At 37.9% G+C, this 26562-nt stretch overlaps 1 protein-coding gene across 5 annotated transcripts in view; it reads right to left on the reverse strand.

Moving 5' to 3' along the window:
* Positions 1–238: 238 nt before the first annotated feature.
* LOC140577527 (gamma-aminobutyric acid receptor subunit gamma-3) overlaps positions 239–26562 on the reverse strand; it is a 50558-nt gene continuing 24234 nt past the window's right edge. For 3 of the 5 annotated variants that reach the window (XM_072708494.1, XM_072708493.1, XM_072708495.1), the window contains 6 exons: positions 22992–23212; positions 19913–19995; positions 12185–12322; positions 8542–8694; positions 7260–7459; positions 239–3799 (listed from right to left, as the gene is read on the reverse strand). In XM_072708494.1, coding sequence (XP_072564595.1) covers positions 3521–3799; positions 7260–7459; positions 8542–8694; positions 12185–12322; positions 19913–19995; positions 22992–23212 — 1074 coding nt within the window. In that variant the 3' untranslated portion in view covers positions 239–3520. Of the gene's footprint in view, positions 3800–7259; positions 7460–8541; positions 8695–11187; positions 11272–12184; positions 12323–19912; positions 19996–22991; positions 23213–23394; positions 23508–26562 lie in introns of those variants that run through there. The other 2 variants (XM_072708496.1, XM_072708497.1) reach the window with 2 other exon arrangements.

Here is a 26562-nt window from a genome sequence, read left to right on the forward strand (position 1 = left end):
TAATGCCACTATCACTTTTCTGATAAGTTTTCTACTGTCTTCATAGTGGCGTGGATTACTTTACTAGCTGAGAGGAGAGACTTTCAGATAGTTCGTAATTTTGCTGAATTGTTATACACATGGCTAGAGCAGAATTAGGCGAAATGTAGAACACATAATATATTAAAACGTAGGGAAAAATATCTTGAAATCAATATTGAATTCACCAACATTTTCATGATTCAGCAAATCTAAAGGCTTATGTAAAAACATTTATTTTGTAATTATAACCAAACTGACATCACAGTATCTATGTATAAAATAGTGTTTGTTCCTTGTAAATACATTTGACTAATACAGAAAGAACAACTTTTAACAAAGTTTTTTTTTGTTATTAACCTTATAAAGTACATTTTCAATATAAAAATAACATATGCAAATTGCATGGAAAATGATGGTGGACGGTACAAGTCTCAATACATAAATATTTCTTGTATGCAACGCAGAACCATAAGTGATGTAATTATACTCAGAGAACAACACAATATCTCTCAGATAAATTCTTCATTCCTTCAGATTCTTATGCTTACAATGTCAAAACATGCAAATGCATGTCAAAGGCAGAATCTTCCAAATATCAGTGACACACAATTGATGAGTTCATAGTTTGTTGTTGTATGCTTAACAATGTTTCTTTAAGGCAGGGGTGGTCTGGGAAATATCCACTGAATTGTAATTGCATCCAAGTTGTAAGAAATGCATGTAATGTAATAAAAGTAATTTATTTCCTTTTGAAGGTTGAGGCATCTGGGAGTACATAGGGGGCAGTAAACAAACAGTAATGCTCGATGAGTGTGTGATGTCCCCCATATGAATGTGCTTTTATAGTTTGACTTGTAACTGTCTAAATTCAGTATTGTTTTTCAGGGTAAAATACACTTAATTTAACAACTAACAGCCAGAATACAAACAGCAAATTTGAAATTTTAAACTCATACAGTCGAGAAAAACAGGCCACCAACACAAAACTATTCAAACGACACCTCTAATCACTCTCATGTTTATGAAAACTTCTAAAATTACAGCTTAGTCACAGAATTGTTAACACAAAGTCAATCTGAATAATGACAAACACAGGCTATTTAAAACAGTAAAAATGTTTTATTGTCTTAATGTCTGTTTGTTTTTGAATTGGTTACTACTTTATATGTCAGTGTGACCTTCATTATTTCTTTGGCTTCATTGCTTGTGTTTTAAAACACTTCCTTTTGAATATCAATAGATAATATGTGCTTTATTTAATATTTTTATATTGAATATGCTTCTGCAGACTTCATAAGGATTCAAAACACTGAAATGTAGTGCCTGGTATTTAAATAGTCAATCTGTATTCCATTAAACTAACTCCAGGTAGCCTTTTGTTCTGAATGACTCTTGATGACTTAGACTTTTCGTAACATCACATGCAGTCTCAGTATTTGGAGTGTTCTTTCAGAGTAAAATTATTTGATAGAGCGAGTAATAATTCTTTGAACTTATTTAAAATCATTTTTGAAATATTATCATTTTTATTATCAGTTCTGGACCAGATTTTTTTATACTCTGTTAATTTTGTTTGATATAGAAAACATACACTGACTGTGTGTCAACAGTAACCACAAATCAATGTTTTATATCAGGTGATTATAAGCTCAGTTTGTTTGTTTACTGAGGTGGAGGGTGTGCTTGGGGTAGGCAGGATGCCTTATTAAAAGACTGAGCAGGTGATACAGACATTATATATCTCTGGGCACTTCCTATACCAATGTAATCAAAAGTATAAGAATAGGAGAATAAAGAAACAGGACAGGTTATGTGGGAATAGAATGTACCACTCAAAAAAAACCAAAAAAGAAACAGTCTAACATGACTGCTTAGCAATGACCTCAGAATTATACATACACCAAAACATGAAAAAATCTGCCACTCAAATCTGAATTTAATACAGATAAAAACTAACTCTAAATTACTCTGGGCACATAGACAAGGTAAAAAGGGAATGGAATGAATTGGATTGTACAGTACACCAAAAATGTAAAGTGGGCTTTAGTGAATTTAAATAAAGTAAATTCAAGGATGCTGAATTCAACTAATGAATTATAAGTGAGCAAATTTAATTGTAATGAAATATATTATAACTGAATTGTACTGAATCAGAATGTGCTGAACTGGATCAAAATTCTCCACAGTCAATGAAACTTGCTGGACACCATATGAACAGGCACAAAGTCATGCAATTCCTGATGAAACTGACAGACAAATAGAGAAAGAAGGACAAATTATTTTGAAAATATAAAAATGCACAAACAAGCACCACCCATGTTTAAGATGAACTAGGCTGATACACACACTAAATAAACTGTGACCAGCATATGGGCTGGACTGGAAATTCGTTAATGAGTTTGGGGTTCCCTTCAGCCCACAGTAATTTTGCTGGGGTGGACGGGGGGGAGGGGGGGGGGTCCCACAATAAATAAATCCTGGTATGCCAGATGACTGGTCCAGCCCTGACAATATCTCAAATTTCTATAATTTACTTGACAAATGATTAGATTCTGGAGCCTCATTCTGATGGATCTCCTAGTAAGATACGATGTTATTATGTGTATGTCTGCACATTTCGTGTTTACTTAATGTAATGGAATTAAAATAATTCTGTAAATAAAATGTGTATATATGAATTTATATCGATATCAATTATCGTTAATTGTAGCTTTGTGCCAGGGTCAGTAGTCGTGCTATTTTCTGTTTGCTTTGGTGAAAACGGAAAAACAGATAATTCTCCTTTTGGCACTATTAATGGTGTCATGCTACTCCACAATATATACCATGTGCTGAGTGTGGCAATAAACAGCAGGTCATCAAAGACATCGGAATAAAATCATCTAGAGTGAAGTTGCATGGGCTACCGAAGAGTGTCCCACCCTTGCCTTTGATTTGGTGCCTCTGCGTGAGCAGATGACTGCCACTCCAGACGAAGGCACTGTGGACGATGTGGTCTACCTTGGAGCTGGAAACAGACCAGTCAGAGATGACTACAGGGGTTTTGTGTGGTTTTCATTTTCCGTTGGGAACATACAGAATGCACTTGTAAAGTTCATTTAAAAAAAAAAAAAAGTTATTATGTTCTAACGTTATTATTACATATTCTCGTAATCATCAATAGGAACCAGGAACTTCGGATGTTTGCGTGTGTTTTTATTTCTGGTACCTGAAGTCCAAGGAAGAAACTCCAGTTGGGAAACATCAGAATAAAACAGCCCACTGATTACCATCCTGACCAAGTTAGCAATTCCCAAGTTTCTCTATAACTTTTGAAGAAATTCGAGAATTAGGTTGCCTTTTTCATATCAAACCTTTTTATAGCTATCGTTATTGGCATTCTTGTGGTGAACGCAGTGAGCTGTTTTTGTTGCTTGGGCACAAGATTTTTTTTTTCTGTCTTTCTGTCATTCCTCTGTAAAACTGGGCGCATCCAACTCCTCTTCATAACAGGAGACAGCTAAAGATAGAGGTAGCCAACCCAGTAGACGACGTTGAACAACAGAAATGATGTAGGAAAGAAGATACGGGAGTAGGCATCTAGTTCTAGGATATCTATATGAAGCCGTCCTTTCCTCCATGATCCTTCTTTACACTCCTCAAAGCAGCAGAAGAAGCTCTGACAGTCTTTTCCATCCAAGCAGTCATAGACACAGGCTTCCTCAAACTCCTGCCAGTACAAGGAATTGTTTAGGGTGATGAGAGTTGGGGGAGGTCCCATGTCAAGCACTGAATAGTTCTGCAAGGTAGAACAGAAGAAAGAATGCTCAGTTAGTAGGCTGTTATGAACAGGCACAGCTGAGCATTTTTGCATAGCTGAGCTGTCAAGAATGTAATCTGTACACTAAGTGAAGTCTAGTCTGACCTGCTGAGAAGAACATCAGCTGCAGCCTGCCTACCCTGCAGATGCTGTGCGAGTCTTGGGCCATAAGAAGATCATGGCTGATCCCTTCCAACCCAGCCACGCTATATTTCAGTCTCACTTCTGGCAAACGGCTGCACTCCACCTCATATTTCAATTTTACGATGATGCGATAGCGATACGCAGTCAGTAGTCATCAGACTATGAAACTCGCTCTGTTACTGGGCTAGTGATGCTTAGTACAATGCTTTATACTGTTCCTGTGCAAGCGATACTCGGTACAATGCTTTATACTGTTCCTGGGCTAGCGATACTCAGTACAATGCTTTATACTGTTCCTGGGCTAGCGATACTCAGTACAATGCTTTATACTGTTCCTGGGCTAGCGATGCTCAGTACAATGCTTTATACTGTTCCTGGGCTAGCGATGCTCAGTACAATGCTTTATACTGTTCCTGGGCTAGCGATACTCAGTACAATGCTTTATACTGTTCCTGGGCTAGCGATACTCAGTACAATGCTTTATACTGTTCCTGGGCTAGCGATACTCAGTACAATGCTTTATACTGTTCCTGGGCTAGCGATGCTCAGTACAATGCTTTATACTGTTCCTGGGCTAGCGATACTCAGTACAATGCTTTATACTGTTCCTGGGCTAGCGATACTCAGTACAATGCTTTATACTGTTCCTGGGCTAGCGATGCTCAGTACAATGCTTTATACTGTTCCTGGGCTAGCGATACTCAGTACAATGCTTTATACTGTTCCTGGGCTAGCGATACTCAGTACAATGCTTTATACTGTTCCTGGGCTAGCGATGCTCAGTACAATGCTTTATACTGTTCCTGGGCTAGCAATGCTCAGTACAATGCTTTATACTGTTCCTGGGTGACAGCAGCAACCACCCAGCCATGTTTCCAGCCTCTGAAGTCATTGTGACCTCATGTGGTGTTTAACAATTGCATTTTTTTGTTTAACAAATTTTCCCAAGCCCGTTATACCTATGAATTCATATTTGACTTACGATATTTTCAGTATACGATGGGTTCATCAGAACATCAGTATATAGGTTCTATAATAATAATAAAAATAATAATAATAATCTCCCTGTATTAGTCCCCATGGAGAAATTGTCTTTACGCCTCCCTCAACTTGCTCCTTGTACAGTAAGTTGTCCTCATATATGCATATGTACTTGCTGATGCTGTTACTCAAAGCTATAAGACAATATCTGTCGAAAACGTCCCCAAATGTGAGTCTTTCCACATCAAAGCCTGGGGGACACGTGGTCAGATTAATTCATGTTTGCCTCACAATGCCGTGTGTTAAATGCACAATATGCTCCTGGTGTCTCATCAGAGAAGGACAGAATTTCCACTGATCTCAAACCCAACTTTATTTTTGTGTTCTTCAAATAAATTATTAGTTATTATAAATGTATAATTTATCCTCCAGAAACATATGCTAAAGGCATATGATTACAAGCCTATTCCTGACAGCAGTTATTTTTCTAAATTTAAGAGGCGTTCTGTCTGCAGCTTCCTGCAACAGTTACTATGCAGTTTTTCAGTCTGTGTCCTGGCCATAAAACATCACTGGTCAGAATAATGAATGACTGGCTACCCTCCTTGGGATTGTGGTAATATATCAGTTCTAGTACTTCTGGATTCAAGTGATATCATATCGTGACCATGTTCTGCGGGGCAGACTGAAAAAATCTTGTTGGTCTCAGTGGACTTGTGTTTGTGACTTAGGTCTTTTCTCTAGCACAGTTTCCAATTTGCTTCATAAATATATTGCAGAAAGTAGGAAGTACTTTATACAAGATAAATGCACTGTATAGAAGAATCTTTATTTCATCTATATAGCCAAAGTTATAAAAATGTCTTTCCATGCTTTCATTTAGAGGTGCAGAAATGCAATGATTGATGCAGCAATGCGGTCTATCCATTTCTTGGGAGTGTACTCCTGTAAAGCACAGATAACTGGCCGAACAAATGCTTCCCTAACAATTTCAGTCAACAGTTTACTTGAAGCAGTATACATAAGGGTGACATGTAACCGTCATAAGAATGACATGACACATGTCATGCACATTAATGACACATTATTGATGCTTATGAATTGTCATAATGTGTCATTCAGTTCCAAAAACCGTCAATAATGTGTCATTAATGTGCATGACATTATGTATGACCCTTATGTAGACTGCTTCAAGTACCCAATTTCAGGGCAAACCTGTAAGAGTTCTTATGAACTAAAATACAAAATAGCCATATGTTCACCTCCTTACATGTTGTGGTTGTCAATTATATGCTACTACCATACCTTATATGGATTTATACTAAGGTATCTTAGAGATCTACTTTTCCTATAGGAAACTCCAGTTCAATGCTGATTACATTTATCAGAATCTTGTCAATGCGCATAGGGCACCTACATGTCATTTAGAAACACACCAGCTAGCAGCACAGCATATGCAATATGCCTAGACAGGACAATAAATTTAGAAAGACACATTTATATACAGAAATACACAATAGACAAAGTACGAGACCAGAAATGTACAGTATGAACAGAATTTGTGCAACATGCAGAGCTTGTTTTATGTAAAAAATACGCTCATGTTCAGTATTTAAAAATACTCTTCATTTAAACACTTTATTTAAACCTCTTTGTGTAAATAGTCTCGTTAGATTTTGCTAATAGGTAATTGTTTATAATCTAAATTTAGAAACTTAAAGGTGTCAGCTGTAGAACAAAGAACAATGATTTCATTAACATTGGAAAACATTAAGAGACCACTCTATATTTTTAAACTAATTTGCATTTCTAAATCCTGGTTTAATCCTGGTTTAATCCTGGTTTAATCCTGGTTCCGCTAGCAGTGGCTACGCTGAGCAGTAGTACAGATGATCAAAGTGAATTAGGAGACACTGGGAATGACCAGAAACCAGCCAGGTAGAGGGTGGAAGCGACATTCTAATGCCAGAGATGACCGTTAACTTATCCAACAGTTTCTTATGAATTGTAGAATGACATCAAGTGACCTTCAAACAGAACAGGAAACATTAAGTGCAGGTGTGAAGTGCACTGCTAGGATAGTTTGTATCAGGCTCCCAGAAGCAGGATTGAAGTCCCATAAAGCAAGGAAGAAGCCCTTCATTAATGAGAAACAGGGAAGAACCAGGCTGAAGTTTGTAAAAAAAATAAAAAAAAAGTTCACGGACGCACACCCATAAATTGAGAAATGAGTGAAACAAAAAATTGTGCTGCGGTCTCTTAATTTTTTCCGTGGCTGTATGTACCATAAGGGAGGCCGTGAATGCGATCTTACCGATCTTTTGGCCTTACTGCAGCTTGGTTTACGTGTGCTATAGGAGTAATAATTCAAGGCGGCATACTCCATCAGAGCTGCAAAGACGAACAAGAAGCAGACACTGACGAAGAGGTCCATAGCAGTCACGTAGGAGACGCGGGGCAAAGACGTCCGAGCCACCGTGCTTAGTGTGGTCATGGTCAACACTGTTGTTATGCCTGAAAGAAAGTGCACAGAAGACATGCAGGCATACAATTCTGTCATGAGCGTTATTTCAATTAAGCTCTAACAGGGGAATTCTTCACATTTTATAGTCATATATTTTCATTCAATGTTTTCATTGCTGTCACAAAATGCAAGGTGCATCGCTGATTATTATTTTGATAGCTCCATTATAATGTTGCTAACAACATAAAGAATATTGGACATATATCATATTTTTAATCTCCCTCTGATTTTAAATCAATACTTATTTTCCTACACAACACCTTTAATATTGATTGTGTCCATCGCTAAGATCCATTTTTTTTCTAAACTTAGAGTTGTTGCTAAGGAGCTATTAACATACCATTTGGACACACAATGTCTCCAGCGTTTCCTGTGTCTCCCTAACCCTCTGCCCAGTGGGACTTGCCAGGACCAGCTCCCTTAGCAGCTATCTAGGTAGTGTCCATGTAAATTTCTCTAAACATGTCCTCTCAGACTGAAGGAGCAACTTTATTCTGAGCTACTTTCAGATCTCTGACCTCCTCACCCTGTCATGGAGAGGAATGCTTCTCATCTCATCTCACACTATTTAAACAACTAATAAAGAAAAGCTAATTTTACAGGCTTGCTTTGATTTTTTAACTGGGTAACAGAATTAATACAACACAGTGTCATATATAAAGAAGAATTAAAACAATTACATGTAACGTCAGAATGAGCACATTCCATTTGGTGCATCTCTAAAATCTTCAGATCATGTTTTAGTTTTTATATTTTGCATGGTGTATGTGAAGTATTTAAGTGTCTCTTTGATATGACATTCCCTGAAGAGAAAAAAAAAATCCGTTGACTTTCCCGAAGCTACTTTTTCACTTTTCTGTTATCTTCCAGCAGAGTTTGACCTCACTGCCACACTACTGAAGCATTTTATCACATCAGACAATCTGAATGAGCTGTTTGCTTGGTCTTCACAAACACTGGCGCCTTGATAAAGAAGTTCAGTTTTATCTCATCTCCAGTTCATTAATCAAATCAGTACAAGCAAGAATGTGTCCACAAGAACTTTCCATGATGCATTTATTTTGAGACCCACCCAGTGCTGTTCTGGCTGGTGTAGCGTCTTTTTTAATCCAGAAGGAGACCCATGAGAGGACCACAGTAAGAATGCATGGGATGTAGGTCTGGATGGTGAAGTAGCCCATTCTTCTGCTTAAATCAAAGTACACCGTCATCACCACGTAGTCACCTGGAGACAGGGAATATATATATATATTTATTTATATATATATTAAGTGTTGCATTTTGCCAGTAAACTTACTACAGAAAATAATTGCCAGTTAGTTATGTGTTTGATACAGCTTTTAGATTAAGTTTACTGTGTGTTTACAGTAACTTGCCTTTTATAATGGTGTATCAGGCTGGGCTATAGTCCCTATGGGTGAGACTGACTGGAGTAGTTGTTAGCAGATAACAGGGTGAAACTGGGAATACAGCAAAAATCCTTATTAAGTGAACAAAACATTTTTTATTATATGCTGTGTTAAGGTATTATATATATTTCACACAATTTGCTGAATTTTTCCATAGATTTTCATTTCAATATACTTTTTATGAGCTAAATAAATCACTTGCTCTCTGTTGCATTACGGTAACACGACCTTTCTCCTTATGACACCGTTTGTTTTACTGCAAACGCTTTGAAAGTTCGCAATTAGTGAGTGTTGTCTTGATTTTTTGCTTCCATTCAATATACGATATATTTCATTTTTGTGAAACAACTACCAGTACAGACTTCAAATGCATTAACATTAGCAGCACCACTCCAAATTACTTAGGATTTGCTGGAAGATTGCAATTATGCATAAAGAAAATACCCTGCACCACATTTTTCCTTTAACGATATATTTTACGAAATACCACAGTAAACAAACTATTTAAAAAAAAACCTCATAAATAGAAACACTGAGCAGACTCCCCAAGGGGCATCAGATAAATTATAATTCCACTTAGATGTGATACAAGCAGCAACTTCAACATTCACAAAAACAAACAAAAATACTTGAAGTGAAAATGTTCATATAAGTCGGCAGAAGCCTGCATTCTCTAACACTGAGTGCGGTCATCTAATGTAATTAATTCCGCCATCCTCTCTGTAATTCCTTGCCAATGAAATCTCAAGAAAGTTTTCTTGTCTTTTGAAAGTATCGTCTAGTGTTTTATATTTCAGTGTATTCACTTGCTTGACCTGCGTGAACACAGGGCTGATACCACCTTGCAATGGCATTGCAAATACTACTGGAGGCTATTGGGCTGTTTTCATTTTGCACTTTAAAAGATTTCCACACTGCAGACAATAATACCCTACCAAACTTCAATCTCACTGCATACTGATTAGTCTCATCCATTTACCTGTTTTCACTTGTGCCATAATACCAGCCTGCCTACTTACACCCTTGTAACTTTAACCAAATTGTGGTCGTCTACATTTCTGATTAGATTCCATATTAATCTTTGCTTTATTCATATTTTTTATGATTCTGGATTTTCACCAATTCTCTTCACCCTCCTTCTGGGTTGATTATTGGTTTGGTTTGTGTAACATCCGCTATTGGGATCTTAGCTTACGAGTTTTGTGCCTTCGTGATACAGATATTTAGCATGACTTATTATCTGAGCTAACTTATTTATTAAACTAAAGCTAAAGTGGATCTTAATTTGACTTGTAGCCAAAATTATGGTTAATCGACTTAGATAAGGATCTGGCAGAGTGAACTGGGACAACCTTACTTTAAATGGTGCATTAATGCACGATAAGGTACTGTATTTCACAATACAATAACAAAGAAAACATCCACCACGCATTTCAATATGTTTGTAGTGGCGACCTGTGTCTGTTTAATGCAGGTATAAGTAAATTAATGCAAAGGAAACTTTAGGTATCTACTTAAGTACTTCACAATAAACAAACAGACAATTAAGAAAACATTATTTATGCATACTGTTCAAAGAACCTATTGGATATGTCAATTCAAAGTGCGCAAGGTTTTTTTTGAGTCTTAGAAAACCTGTATCAGCAGTCAATCTTTTTTTTTTTTTACTTAAATCACTTAAGATTATTAAGATGCAGTGAACTATACATTTTAAGTATTCACAGAATAAAGTATATACAACATCTTATAATATTACACCCCAGGAAAGAACATATAGATCAAAAGAATGCACTTGCACTCAATAAGTTTCAATGCTGACACAAGGATGGTAACAGACATTATATGCATCACATGGACGGAAAGTCATTTTAGAGCTTTAGACTGATCTGAGACTCTTTGCGCTTAAGGCAAAAGTAAGTCAATTCAGATGAAAAGTAAATGTAGGTGAAGACTGAACTGAACAAAGAGCTGAGCAACTTTAAATACCAGTCACACCAGTACATCTCTACCCTGCTATTACATTCAATTGATTTTCTATATTTTGACCAATTATGTACATCCAGGTAGCACATGTAATGGTCTGGTAATTATTGTGTTATTCACAAAGAACAGACTTGTTCAATATCAACATTATACAATGTTTAAAATTAAGAGTAGACACATCAATCTTTCATTAACAGAAGATTCAGGAACTCCTATGCAAATCTAATTACTTGTTTTCCTCCTTTGCTTTTTTGGCAGCACCATGCATTCCTGAATGGTAGTGTACGCCGATTGGTCAGAGGGAGATCCTCCAGTGCCCTTATCCTGCTGTCTCCCTGTCGGAGCATAGAGCTGTACAATCTCCAGTTTTCCATTTAACAGCAGGACCTACGTGAGAAAGTCTTGCTTTCCTATGGACACACATAACCACTGCTCAGACTCCAGTGTGCTCCCCTAACCACATGCCCTTGATATCCGATGGAAAAGTCAGACCAGAAGGACTCACGCTGTGAAGAGGGATGTCATAAATTATATGGACACTACTATTCACACGGAGGAGTACAAGAACTGAGACACATCCTTTACATTCAGCCAAGTAATCAAATTCTCCCGACCTGTGACTGTTCAATATGCAAGTCTCATTCATTTGACTCAAGTTCAAGTCCTACCTCTGCTCTATGTGTGGAGAGTTTCCTCATATAGCGTTTTTTTCCTTCAGCTAGTCAACTTTCCTCAAAGACATGCAGTTAGGCTCCATTTTTAGGGTCTCTAAAGTGCCCACGAAGTATGATAATGTGAGAACCCTGCGTTGGCCTGGCATCCTGACCATGGGGTAGCCCAGCCTTGTGCCCTATGCTGCTTGGGATAGACACCAGGCCCCCTGTGACCCCCATCAGGATTAAAGGTTAGAACATGGATGGACCGACCCTGTTCTGGATAAGTGGTTGTAAATGTTCTTTTGCTTAGGAAATTGGGTGCATGCATTTTATGCTGCCAGACAATTTTAGCTTTCTTGCAACAGATAAAATTGCATAAATACATCACCATCAAACAGGGACACGATGTTCTGGTAACACTTTACTTGAGGGGGCACAAATAACGTAGTAGTACACTTACTTAATGTATTAATTAACCAGAAACTAAGTGCTAGTTACATACTGATCCCATGTTCATTACTCAATCATGATGTATTTCATGTAGTTACTATATTTGTTCATGATTTGTACTTAAGTAGTGACTAAGTTACTTGTACCCCCTCAAGCAAAGTGTTACACATGTTTTCATAAAAAAATTATCATGATAATGCTACTACCCTTTCCTTACCTGCAGAAGTTTTCATTATGTCTGTGGTATTTCGTAAGCCCATAAAATCAAACTGGTAAAGTCTCCATGACTTTTGATCTGCAGCTTCTACAGAATTCTTCCTCCACTTGTACACCATCTCATCTTGAGGGTATCCATCTGTAGTCACAAACAGTGTGTGATGTTAGACTGCAACATACATTCAGCTGACAAAGGGCCTGCCCCTCTTGGCCCCAGGGCTTAAACAGCATCACTTTTCTTTTGCTTGTAGACAGATAATAAAAAGCTAATTTGAAACTGAGGGGGTGGAAATCAAGGAAGCAAGTGTTGTGTTTAATCCATCTTCATGCTGTGGTCGACCTCCAGGGGTACTTTTGTCTCAGTATTGCAATATCTCAATCCATGTTCTTACAATAGGATTTCATAAATCTTCATCATAAATAATCACCTTGGATCCGCAACATAGTATCTGACTTTCCAAAGTACTAGTAATGTAGGTATAACAGAGTTTTATCAGGTAGTATGCATTTCAATTAAAAAAAAAATGCTAAGTAACATGCATGTCAATGCAAAACTAAATGGTTTTGATTGACTTTTCTTTACCTCCAGGTTTAAAATTTTCAGCATATCATATAAAGATTCTGCACAAAATCAATTTTTACTAAAAATAACTCATTTGTTTATTAAACCACATGTTCATATGAAACAACGACATTTAGGAGGTAAATATATAAGTAGGCCCTATGTGTCAGCCTTTATGATGAACTCAACAGAAAGTCCACATTCATAATTAGCCCTTAAGAGCTGCCCAGCTGCTGACCAGGCTGTATATCCTATGTTATTTTGTGACATTTTATCACACCGTTCATTCTTCCTTCACATACCCCTTCCGTACTTGACAGCAAATTTAGATTGTGGCAAAAGGAATTGCAGAAGTGATGACAATGGCTCTTTTATTTTTAGAAAGCTTTCACTTTTATTGGGGCATCCCCATGCTGTAAATATAATTAAGCTGAATACTGGCCCTTCTGTCTGTCAATAAATAATTTACTAAATGGGCCGAAAGGGCACTTCAGCTGAAAGGCTGTTTGTCCGATACCAGCGATGTCTTCTTTGCTCTGTCTCAAACACTCACTTTCTAAGTTGCTGCTTAATACATTCCTGCTTGGTTACCTAAAAAGAAGCAAATTATATGTATGCAGAAAAAAAAACCAACCTTGAGAAGGAGACGACTGCCAGTTGATTTATCACAGTAATAACACCGGCGAATACTGTACTGTCTAACCAAACCATTATGAATTATGAAAAGCATTGCAGTATAAGTCTCAAGAGTGTTTCTTTATATATTATTTGGTGATGATGCAGATCCACGGATTATGAGAGCCTACTGTTTCATAAGAAAAATAATTCCCCGTTATCTGTGTTATTTATACCTCTGCATTTTCTCCACATGTTTCTCCTAAATAACAATATGTGACAGGATTAATAAAACTGAACATCACCTCTTTTTTGGGGGCATGATTGCTGTGACCAGTGTACTAACACCAGCTTCTACCGCAAGACAGCAAACACTCAATGTTAATAACCCTTTTATGTGTATCTTGGTGTGCATTGGGTTGTGGGTGGATATAATGGCAATTTAAACTTCAAAGATGTCCTCCTACATATTTTTTTTATCTAGTTTCCTTACCAATTATCCAGTGTAGGGCCTAAGTTTGCCTGGAGCTTAGCCATGAACCACAGAGCCCAAGAGAGACACCCTGGATGGGATCCCAGTTCATCACAGGACACACACACACAGAAAGTTACAGTACTTACTGACACAAATATTCACAAATTATTTGAGTTATGAGCGGAAACCAAAATGCCCAGAAGAAACCCGTATGACCAAAGGGAGAATATATACACAGCTGGTCGTCCATAACCCAGGGGACCTCGTTACTGCAACTGAATTTGGAATCATTCATACATACTCATCACACAGTGATAGAGTAGTTTAGTAATACACTGTAAAAAAGTGACAAAGAAAAGCAAATAGCTACTAGCATATCACAATTGTTCCCCAAAAGTCTGATTCAGGCTCAGGAGAGATATAACGGAACTCATAGTATCAGTGACAGATCTATTAAGATGCCCTCTAAGCTCTTCATGAAATATACATCCAGATGGCATTTCTTAACTGTTTCACTGTTTAATATACTGTATTTGTTTTTGTCAAGTCTTTTGTATTGAACTGCTACCCAGCATGCCACAGTAATGAATCACTGATCATTTTTTCATTTCTTTTAAAATGCATGACCCATTCACAGCTTATTGCCCATGTCTTCCCTGGACACAGTAAAAAGTATTAGGTTCAATGTGTGAAAGGCTAAAGTAAAATGGAAGTAGTACGCTAATAAATTTGATCCTTGACATTTTCGGTATTTGAGTAATAGCATTTCAGACTTGATAATAAATGAAGTCATCGTCTCACACATATTTATACAATGTTTCAATCAGCATTGGATTTTGCAGCGACGCCGCCGGTTTCTATGGAGATCGTAATTGAGGAACGGCAACCAGATTGAATTCTCTGCTTACAGGTGTCACTTTGTGACTCTGCTCTAAGGATGCAATAATAAATGTAAATATCTGGCCACAATGCAAAAGCTGATTATGAGATTTTGATTATGTAAACAGGTCAGGATTAGGTACCTTTCCAGTGACATTTGCAAATGTGTGCATAAATTAATGCAAACACTAATGCTTTAGACACAGAAGTAATTGCTTTGTAGTGGAAATGCGTCTCATACCGTCCAGCTCATTCCTGCCCTTCGCTGTCATGTCTCACTAATTTGCTGTGTTATGCTGAAATACCTCAATGTTGGGTGAAGTTTCCTTGTATACTGCATTCAGGTAATACCACTATTCAGAATAAATATATATATGTATCATGTAGCGCAAAGTAAATAAGTAGACGACTGTGCCCCCTGGCATGCAGCGACCGCTAGTCCATCACTTGTCTGGCACTCCATTAGCTACTGAAGGGCATCAGTCTTTAACACAGTATGACAATGTTTAGAATGTAGATTCTGAACCACCTCACTCAAAAAGCAGGAGTGGCCGTGATGTAGCACTGCAACGTTCCAGAAAAGCACGAAGGACGCATCGGCGCATAATCAATGTGCTTCTCTCTATGCCCCACTGCCTTCATTAATTTTCCAGGAGACCTAAAGGTGTGGAAATCGGGCAGTGGTGGGCGGATGTTGTAGAAAAACAATTTTCTGTCAGCACGTTTCCTCTATACTAACTATAACATGAACGGTAACCTTGGTAAACAGGCATTCAGATCCAGACGATAATTATAGTCAATGGACACAGTGGACATCATTTACAGTAGAGCACAGGAGTACTGTGTGTGTAACAGCTGAAGTTACTGACTACAGAACACCCTCCAAAGCTGTACTAAGGACTTGATTCTTTCCATGAATTCCATCTTCTCTGGAATCGAATGTCTTGCAAATGCCACTGAAAGAAAGTAGGGCTTTTTGCAGCTGGATAACATCGACTGATCATGCAGATGTCGACTGATGTTCATCTGACTCTTAATAACTGCTGTTTCCTTTTAGTTGTTAGCTGTCAAACTGTACCCCAGCCTCGTGCCTATTTCTGCAGCCCTCACTGTGTTCCTGACCACCTTAAGTGGTTTGGAAGATGGATGAATGGAATTCCCAGCTTGATTTATGCTCTTGCTTTCAGTAAAATTGCTGAAAATCAGATTAATCAGAAGGGTGGCTGTTTTATGATGAACTTGAAAAGTTTTTTTTGTTAGTAAATCTCCTCTTCTTTAAGAGTGAGTTATTTGTGCATACACCTCACAATTAACATAAGAATCCTATATAATGTAAAACAGACTGTTCACTCAAATATTTCAATTGTCAATATTATTCAATTGTCATATTTTCTGTTTCACTAATTCAAATTTCACTTTTACAAATTAGGATTATACAGGTTAACATAAAAAAAATATCATATCATTCTGAGAAAGTTGAATAGTGTCCCTTACAACCTCTCTTGTCTATAATTCACTATCAGGGAAATTACATTTTCTCATCCTCCCCCAGAATCATAAACCATAGTAGCAGGACACCTTTTGTTTAATGGATGAGACCTGCTGAGGTCAAAACAAACCTGCTAATGTTCCTTGTGCTCCTGATAACTAAGGGCTACATGTGACAAACTCCTTTGCCATTTCCCCTCTAAGGTGTAAATTAAAACATTTCCAAGTCCTTTTTTTATTACTGCAATAAATCTCAAGGTTAATGTATTACTAATGAACTTGGAACATCTGCAAATCTTTTTTTTTTCTCTGAAAACAACCCTGTTCAGGTGCAAAAGTCCTTATAATATCAGATACTATGCAGGATAGAAACAAATTCAATTTCTTTCCAATTACACATTTAATAAAAAAGGGCTTTTATGGTGATACTGTTTTCCCAAGTAGCCAACTGCCTTGAGAGATCACAGAAAGCATCTTTTCAGAAAGCAATTCAGACCTGAGCATAAGAAGGAGATCCAAGACCAACACAAACATGATGTTCCCTGTTTCAGGTTTCCATCTGCCGTCTGTGATACATCTCTGAGCTGGAGAGTTTGCCCTTTAATAGTTATAAATGTCCAAGTATAAAAAACCCTGTTTGCTCAAAGCTTCGTGGTCTTTGTTACCAGCAGTTCAGTGAACTGGACAGACGCTCTATAACTCGTCAGATGACAGCCAGTTCAGTGCCTGCTTGTCAGCTGTTACAGTACCTAACTGCCGGGGGAGTGTGGCCATGCGAGTCAGGACCCGCGATCAGAAGGTTATGAGTTCAAATCCCGTGGTCTGGAGAGTGATTTCACAATTCAGCCTTCAGCATGACTCTTAACTGTTCTAGATAATGACAGTCCCTGCCTTTTCAATGTAAATGTCACCACAAGTCTTGAAAGAAAGTGATTAGAAAAGTCTTCTGTCTGAGAATAGCTAAAGGAGCAGATCACAACACAGGTTTTTCCCCAAGAATATTTGGATTTCTAATTGGACTAATCCTCAGTTCCAACATCCCTATTACAAGTATAAAGTATTACAGCATTGGCTCATTCCCAGTGTAATTATCCAGTCAGAGGCACCCAGTGGTATGTTATGAAAACATCCGTTTTAGCCTTACTGGTACAGATAAATTGACATGCATGGATTCTTTTCTCAGAGAAATAGTGCCTGGATATAAATTATCATCTTACAGATATTTTATTTGCAATCAGACTAATGTACCATGTCAATGTAAGGAATATCAAAATAATTGAGAGTATGTTTTAAACAAAACATGAAGAAATCACACCATGGGGAGGTGGTCATTTCTGGGAAAGGTGACTTATTCATTCGCCTGTAGCTCATTACCAATTATATGTACAGGTAATATACAACATTTCCTGTTTTCTGTATTTCAAAAAAATCTGCATAGAGTAGTACCATCCTCAAATGCAAACAGGTGGTGCAACTTGAGAAACATTTTACAATACCAGATATGTGGTCTGATAGCATGCCAATTTTACATGCCAAAGTTGTAGCGTTATAGTACAGTTGGAGGACAGAAATCGCACATTGGAGGGGCACATTAGCATTTTGTTCAAGATTAAACAGATTGAGGGATTTATAGATACGGCTCAATCAGAGAACTCAGCCAACTCAGAATTTGGCAGGAGTCCCTCCTGCTCCAACTGTCTCCAGTTCAGCGCCGACACCAGCAACAAGCTCATGTGACTCATGGGTCACGGTCAGACAGGAACCCAAGAGCTCAAAGACTAGACCTCCTCTACACCAGCCCCTAATTCAGCACAGAAATAGGTTATCTGCTCTCAGCAGTGCGTCTGTTGAAGCAGATAAGGCGCTCACGTTTGGAGACTCGATGGGAGCACAAGAATTCCTAACAACTGCAAAGCTTAAGTTACTACAAATTGCCACCCTGTGGTCATGCTGGTACTAATGATATAAAGTCCCAAAAACCAGAGGTATCAAAGAGGAACTTAATTACTATGTGCACAAAAGTAAAATTAAAATGTCATAATACAATTATTTCTGGTCCCTTACTAATCCTTTACAGAGGGGATGAACCTATATTACACAACTCTCTCTAAACTGCTGGGTACTTGGAGACTTGGTATGCATCTGGAAGCATAGCATTTATTAATAATTGGGACCTTTTTTGGCAATGGTCGGAGCGGTCTCCATCCTAGCTGCACGGGATAATTTATGCTATCTGAAATCATCCAAAATTGCCTGCCCGATTATTATGGGAACCACTCATGCCTTGGCCTTGTGATCATAAATCGAAGGCTGCTTATCTTCCACCTTTAGCGCATTTCTGACACAGAGGTTCTCTACATCATAACATCCCCTAAATCACACAAGTATTCCAAAGTAGAGTTGAGTAAATAAAAGTAGATTTTAACAACCATTACTAGACATTCATACAGGAAATTCATGTGCTGATAATTTAATTTCAATTCCACTGATGCAATTAAATTGGTTACAAAGTGAAGCTACCATTAAATGCTGATTATTGAACGTTAACTACATGGTGCTCAACACTTGTTCAGGCCTGTGAATGTTAACAGAAGCGTGGCTTAGACCCACAGACACCAATTGTTTAGCTGGAGCTTCAATTTATTACAAAACCCTCAATCTTTTGGGTGTGGAGGTACCTTTCTTTATGCATCCATAAAAATTTAATCAAAAATTGTAACGGGCTTTATTATATGTGAAACAATGCTACTTAAAATCTGAGCAACCTATACATATATTCTTACAATATATGCATTGTGCACACTGACTTTATTAGTTTAGAGAAAATTATAATGCCTGGTGATTTTAATATACGTATCGACATAGAGAGAGATGCCTTCACTGAAATTTCTTACTGCTCTTTGATTCTGTAGGTTATAATCAGCGTGTAACAGAAGTGACACACTGTACATTCTCCTGCTAGGTAATACAATAAGAAAAACAGTGTCTCACTATTTAAGAAACTGAGAAGCCAATACATGCTTAGGTCAGACTACTGTAATGCTCTGTTACCGGGGATCACACTATGAAAACCATACAGCATGCTGAAAATGCAGGGGGGGGTAGAACTGATACTTGGTGCAGAATATATGAGCGTATAACCCACGCAAGCTTATTCACAGGTAGCCTGTTAGGTGTAAGATTGACTTCAAAGTTCTGTGATTTACATATACGACACTCAAAGGTCTAAACTGAGTAATGTGTACAATTCACATCATACACTAAGATCTCAGAATGCAAGTGACCTTGCAAGCCCGCAGATAAATTAAATAACTGTTGGTGTTAAAGCCTTTAGCTCGATTTATAAATCTCGACTTAAAACATATTACCTTAGTCTTGTGTGAAAGGATAAAGTGTGTCAGAGCCGACAAACTGAAGACTGCACAGCCAAAAATCTGTTGTTGATCTGTCTAGACAATAATTGTGGGAAGAATATTCCTCTGAGAAACTGTCAGCGTTGTCAGTTCCGCTGAGCTGGAAAAACCTCACAAACCAGTGGCGATCTGCTGTAAACAACTGAGCTCTACAGCCATGGTCAGTGTAATCTGGCAGAGTTCCTTTTGGGCAGGTTATGAGAATGAGAACCAACAGTACTCCAGTGAAACGATGCAGGCAAGATGAAGCTGAATGGTAACTGAGAGTTTGTTTCCCTGCCCCTCGCCAGGACTCACAGCTGGAGAAGATGAGAGGGCAGGAGTGCTCGTCCATGGGGAAGTTGTGGAGCTGCAGCTGGCACTCAGCATTGATGGTCAGCCTGGAAAACACAGTGAACCAGTGACTGACTTTGAAACGTTAAAGCCTTTCGTTAAAGTGACATGCAAAACTCAAATGAAGAAAAAGGAAACAAATGGATTGTTCTGAAAATAACAATGAAAATTTCTAGAAATATTCATCAAGCAAAGTTAAATATTTTATGCTGCATAAGTTATGTGTACAGTATGTAACAGAATCACTGTCTGCCCAGTTGATGGGGAAAGATTTTATATGTTAAAAGTAATTAATTAAATGTTTAATTTTAAAGTATGACTGCAGCATCATATTCTCGAGGAAATAATTAAGCCTCCCATGTAGGTTAAAGGGTTTACTAAGTCCCAGTGAACAATGATCAGCATCATGCTCTCAGACAGCGATCGCACAATCCCCAGTGCCAAACAAGACATGGCTGGCAGTCAGAGCAAGTTAGTACTTCATGAGCAGGAAAAGACAGAGAGAGAGTGAATAGTGAGCAAGCTGCTTGTGTGTGATAACTGGCAGCCTGCAGGACGCCCACCTAGAGGGGACACCGTCTTCACCGCCAGTGACATAGGAGCTGAACCAGGCTCCCTGCCTCTGCTATCCTAACCCTAACCCTATCCTAACCCTAACCCTATCCTAACCCTAACCTCCAGGGCCCGTTCTACCTTCCTCCTATATTTTATATAAATAAACACAAAACAATGCTGAAATTTAGTACAGTCATCGTTCCATATCCACGTGGGAGGTTGGATCCAGAACTTCCTGTTGTCAGGACCCTGCCCTGTTGTTTCCCTGCCTGGTCAGAAGGTGTCGCTGGTCACCCCTTTCCTAGTGTCTGACGCTGAAGTGATTTGTGAATTGACCCACATTTGTTCCTTGTTGCCCCTAGTCTGTCCTGTTTGTTTTATTGTAATTGGCTCACACCTGTTCCTCATTTCACCCTCATCATCTGTGTTTATAGCTGTTATTGCCCTTCGTTTGCCTCTTTGTTTCTGTGTTGCTCTCTACCCTAATTGTTGTTGTCTACCTGCTTTGTTTTTAACCCCTCGTGGTTCTTATTGCTTGTTTATTTATTTATTTTTGAGATTAAATTAAAGTCCCTTGCTTGTTTAAGCCAATACGTGGATCGCCCCATCATTCTTCACCATGCCCCACCGTAACACTCCTGAATACCAAAATCCACGGATGCTTAAGTCTCTTATGTAAAATGATGTCATATTTGCCTATAACCTGTGCGCATCCTCCAGCATAAATTAAATCATTTCCATATTGCTTTTAATATTTAAAGGGTCCAAAACTGTAAAATGATGTTTTAGATTGGCTTTAGTGAGTTGCCTAATTGTGGAGATATCGGCCGTAGAAATGTCAGGCTTCTCTGGAATATAATGGGAGTGAATGGTATTCTTTCTGTGGTGATTGAAGCAACAGAAAAATACATTTGAAAAATTCAACAGCAATGTCTCTTAACAGAAATCATGACCTGGTTATTGAAGATAATTCACACACTTTGTACTGAGCAGTTTAATGTAAGAATTTTTTTTTGCTGAACTGCACATATTGCTGGGGTGCTTGTACAGTATCTTCTGCGCAGTGATAAATGGTCACATTTCCTTTGATAGCGTTAGTGCAATAAGGGGATGTGGGAAAAGAATTGACTGGCACTGTCAATGTGGATGTGGGCCATAAGATAGTGACGGTTTGATGGCCAACAAGCTCTCAGGAGGCAACACAAAATGCCACCCAAGTTTACTTTGGCTTTACTGGGAGAGAGGGGGAAGAATTAAAATGGAAAGTGACATTTAGGTGTCCCTATCCATGAATTGTCTGATATTGCCAATACAAATTTTCCAGTGGCCATGAATGTTGATTTCCAATTATGGCTTCTGTCCAGGTTTTGGTCTCGTTAACCCAACTTACTGATTTGCATCAATCATAGAATCGCTGTGGAAATACTCCATAATGCACTGGAGACAGACGAACATGCTGCGCCAAGATAAGGTCAATGTCTTCCCTTACATATATAAAAGTCATTAAAGTTTTAGGACTATTATGCTTAAGACCATTAAGGAAAAAATGTTTAAAGCTAATTCTAAAAATCTGATGGACTTCTGTTCACAAAATTAGATGGATATGTATTCACAAATATTTATATTCCAGGAATACATTTTTTTCAATAGTAGTCGCTGTTATAACATAGAGTGTTTTCACCAATTTAATTTAATCTATCGCAATCAAACCTTAATATACTTAATCATGTTCATTGTTTGGAAAGTGATTAATGACTGTGCTTTGGGATGTGTCTGTGTTTGCAAATTAATGTGGGTTCGTCTTAGGGTTCAATGATTTAGTTAACATTTTTATCTAACAATAAAAATATGATTGTTTTTCTTTTTGGAGGAGGACAACCAAAATATATAAAACCCTTTTACATAATTTCTTGTTTATTCTTACTTTAAAAATCCACAATTATTAGGTTTATTAGTAAATATGTTTTTGTTCTACTCTAAATAATTAGTCGGAAATCAAACTTGGCATTCTCGGAAAAGCTACGAACCACTTTGTATTTAAAAAAGGTAATAAGCCAGCTAATTATCCCATTAACATTTAAATGCAATTATTTCAATGAAATCTGAATGCAGTGTGAAAAGGATCAACACTAGAACAAAACAAATACAGATATTCACTGCTGTCACCTTTGTCTGTAAACCATCTGTTACATTCAATCTGCCGCATTTATCTTGCAAACTATAATCAGCCTTTTTCTGGCTAAAGATAATTACACAAAATTGCAAATAGGGGAACTTAACAGGAACCATTTTGTACCTCATAAGTAATCGAAACTGACCAGGAGAAAATAATAGCCGTGACATGGGCAACTGTGTCACAGTCATTATGATTATATAAGGGAGGAGTGAAAACTCACCTTTAGCTTTAGGGATCTAGCTGACCCAAGATGCGGGGTGTGTGTGTGTGTGTGTGTGTGGCTCTTTATAAAAGAAAGACTGCTGTATTTACCTTAGTGTGTACAGTATCTTCCCATCATTCCATATCCTGAGCAGCTGATTGGGTGTTGTAATCCAATGAGCGTCTGCGTTTTTGGAATTCCTGAATATGGTGTCAGGCAGCCAGATTAGCCCAACCATGTTGCTGTTCAAAGTCAATATTTTCATCGTACTGTTGTATCTAAGGCGGCTATCAGTCCATGTCTGGGCAAAAATGATGTCGATTTGGTATTCCTGTAAACGATAAAATACACAAATGAGTCATCGTGAATAAAAATGACTTCCCGAGGACTGCAAGTTATGAACGATACACAAAAATAGGGCACAGCGGAGAACGCTTCTGGCACCTGCAACCTGTGGGCCAATTTCTCCCAAGCTTTTTGTTCAGTCATTAAACCTCTAATACATGCGCTTACCTGTGTGCAGTATCCCACAATCCATGTCTTCTTGTTTACTGTTATTCCTCAAAGCCCTTTTCCCGTTTTTTGTTTGTTTTTGCGCTTGATATATACAAACACACATACACACACTCATATCACTTATATCATTTTTTTAATGAGCAACGCAAACCATCCTATTCTTGTAATGTCAGATGTCAAATTACAAACCTAAAGACTCGAAATCATTTACGTACACCGTACTAGAAGCTACCAATAAATTGAGGCTATGTCATGTATTTTAAAAATAAAAATGTATACTCTTTCTAATGACATGTTGTGGTTTTAAAAGCATGATAAAACTGAAAATAATGACTAAGGGGGTTGTGGCAAACTAAGGGAAAGAGAAAATAATTTTTATGATTTCTGATTTGTGAAAGTGAAAATCAAAATTAGCTGCCATATGCTGAAGGTTTGTAAAGTGCTGAATTTTGTGTGAAATCTTGTATAAAATGTTTCTAGATCAACAAATCATGTACAACTGCATAACTGTCATTAAGCAACAGCACAGTCTCAGATCTGCATGTTATATTATACCTGGAAGAGACCGGAAATAAACCATCTTCTGAATTAAAGCTTGAAAGCATAACTTACAGTGCAAAACAGTGTATGATGCACAATATCTTAAATAGAATATGTTATGAATACGACTAATCATAAGGCATTCTGTTCTTCCATGGCTAAGTGACTTAGGTGCTAATTAAAATAAGAGGGAAAAGACAAAAAAAAAAAATCACAAGCATGAATGTAAAATGTAGCGTATCTACATGCTATACAATGTGTATTTTTGATAACTCTCCATTCACTAAGTACTGAGCAAATTTGTCTTTATAGTCGCAAGCCCCCCGCCACCCCATCCCCGTTCAATCTTGCCACATAAAAGCGTCTTGATTTAGATTGATTGATCATTCTTTGAACAAACCATACATATATTCTACATCAGAACTTGCAGTCTTGGACGTCAGATGATTACTTTCATTAATTAATTGCTATATTGTGGTTTGACGTGGCTACATACTGTCTGTCACTCCAGCTGAGCTGTTAGCTTATTAGCTTTGCATAGCTGTGTTGATGGCAGGAATTACATGCTTTTGCTTATAATGTTGTCATTTGTGCATCACATTACACCAGATTTGCATTAATGGATATTCACTGGAGAATCCAAAAGTACACAATTTACTGCATGGAAAGGGGTATTTTTGGCACAAGCTGAAGACTCGATCTTCCCTTTCAGTATTGCCTTAAACCAAAGAATCAGAGATCATTTTGCTGTCATGCAATACTTTGGATTTGTGTGAACACCACATAATTAAAATTAAAGATTTAATTTATCTCCTCACTCCTTTGTGCTAATTAAACCCATTGTGCTTTTCCTAAATACAAATATCTGTAAGCAGAAGAAACCCAGATGAATAAAAAATTATCCATATCTCCATTAGTGCCTTTATGCTAAGAACGGCAAGCTTTTCCATCAACAAAACATTGGTTATGAGTGGCAGGAGAATTTTACTTTATAATAAGAGGATGGGTTAATAAACTGTATGGATATGAAAATGGGTAATCAGATTTCACATCCTACACATCTCACAATGCCTAAAATGTTTCTATTGAGCCAAGGGCGAAAAACAGAACAATATCACCAAGAAATCTTACTTGTTTTTCTACAAGATCAATGCATGCAGTAGTTTCCCCCCACACTTTAAGTGGATCTGTTTTCATTCAGATTATAAGGAACCCTGCTTTATGGCTATGTACAAATACTCCCTTGTACATCTTGTGGCATATTTTAAGTTACTCAAGAAATACTGTACAATCTTTTTATATTAAAATCACTAGAAATACGAAAATGTTCACCATTCCAGTAAGGTGCAGAGGAGGCCTTGGAGTGCACGAATATTACCGGTACATCCTTGAAGCAGGTACACATTTAATAAAGAGTCATTGCTCTATACAGCAATATCTATTCATATTTCATTGCCTTACGTACAGCAGTGTTTCCCAATCCAGTCCTCGGGGGCCCACAGACAGTTCATGTTTTTGCTCCCTCCCACCTCCCCAGGAACTGGAAGGGAGCGAAAATGTGGACCAGCTATGGGTCCCTGAGGACCGGACAGGGGAACACTGCAGTACAGGGTCATGAGGGAGTTAGAGCCTATCCTGTGCAGCACAGGGTGTAAGGTACAGGTGCACATAGAATGGGAGGCTAGTCCATAGCAAGACACACACAAGGGGCAATTCCAACATTCTATATCACCTGAGTGCGTCTTTGGCTTGCCGAAGGATACCAGAGTGCCCAGAAGAAACCTGAGCAGTATGGGAGAAATATGCAAACTCCCTACTGTACTTATGGGCGTAGGGGCGGGATTTAAATCCCCAGTCCCAGAGTTGTGAAGCACCATTGTGAATCACTGAGCCACCATGCTGGTCATTGCAACCACATGCTTTGGAAAAAAGTACTACACAAAAAGCCAGTCTAAATATTTGTACAACTTTTTAGATATTATGCAATGTCCTACAGCTACACAGTTGATATAGAGACCAAATGACGTTTTTTTAATTCCAGAACTTAGTATCATATTACTGCACTGATTACGCAGTGTGTGAATGTCTCAACTGCTAACCCCAACTGCAGCAGGGGCACTGGACGCTCACTGACCATGTTCCAAGATACCAAGCTTCCTCACTTATATGCTGCTTTGGATGAGGGGCTCAGCTGTAATGTAAACATGTTGTGCTTGCATGATTAAACAGAAACAAACCGCAAGCTCTTATCTTTTTGTTTACCTACCTGTTACGTTTCCTTCGTGTCTTATTTATAGCCTACAATGACTAAAGTCAGTCATCCAAGTCAATTGCTCATTTTGTCATTTAAAAACATAAACAGATACATGCTTATTCTTTCTTCACTTATTCATCAGTATTATCCATTCATTTTAACTGTCAAAAGCTGCTCCATAAAAGTGTTAAAGTATGCTGCAGAAACAAAAATGGCAGCATTAATCCTATCTATCTATCTATCTATCTATCTATCTATCTATCTATCTATCGATCTATCTATCTGTCTGTCTGTCTATCTATCTATCTTTCCATCTCATTCATGTGTCTTTTGCTGTTACTCGGCAAGGACACCCCATGGGTGGTACAGTA

The sequence above is a fragment of the Paramormyrops kingsleyae genome, unplaced genomic scaffold (genome assembly GCF_048594095.1).
Source record: "Paramormyrops kingsleyae isolate MSU_618 unplaced genomic scaffold, PKINGS_0.4 ups105, whole genome shotgun sequence".
In the NCBI taxonomy this organism is placed as follows: domain Eukaryota; kingdom Metazoa; phylum Chordata; class Actinopteri; order Osteoglossiformes; family Mormyridae; genus Paramormyrops; species Paramormyrops kingsleyae.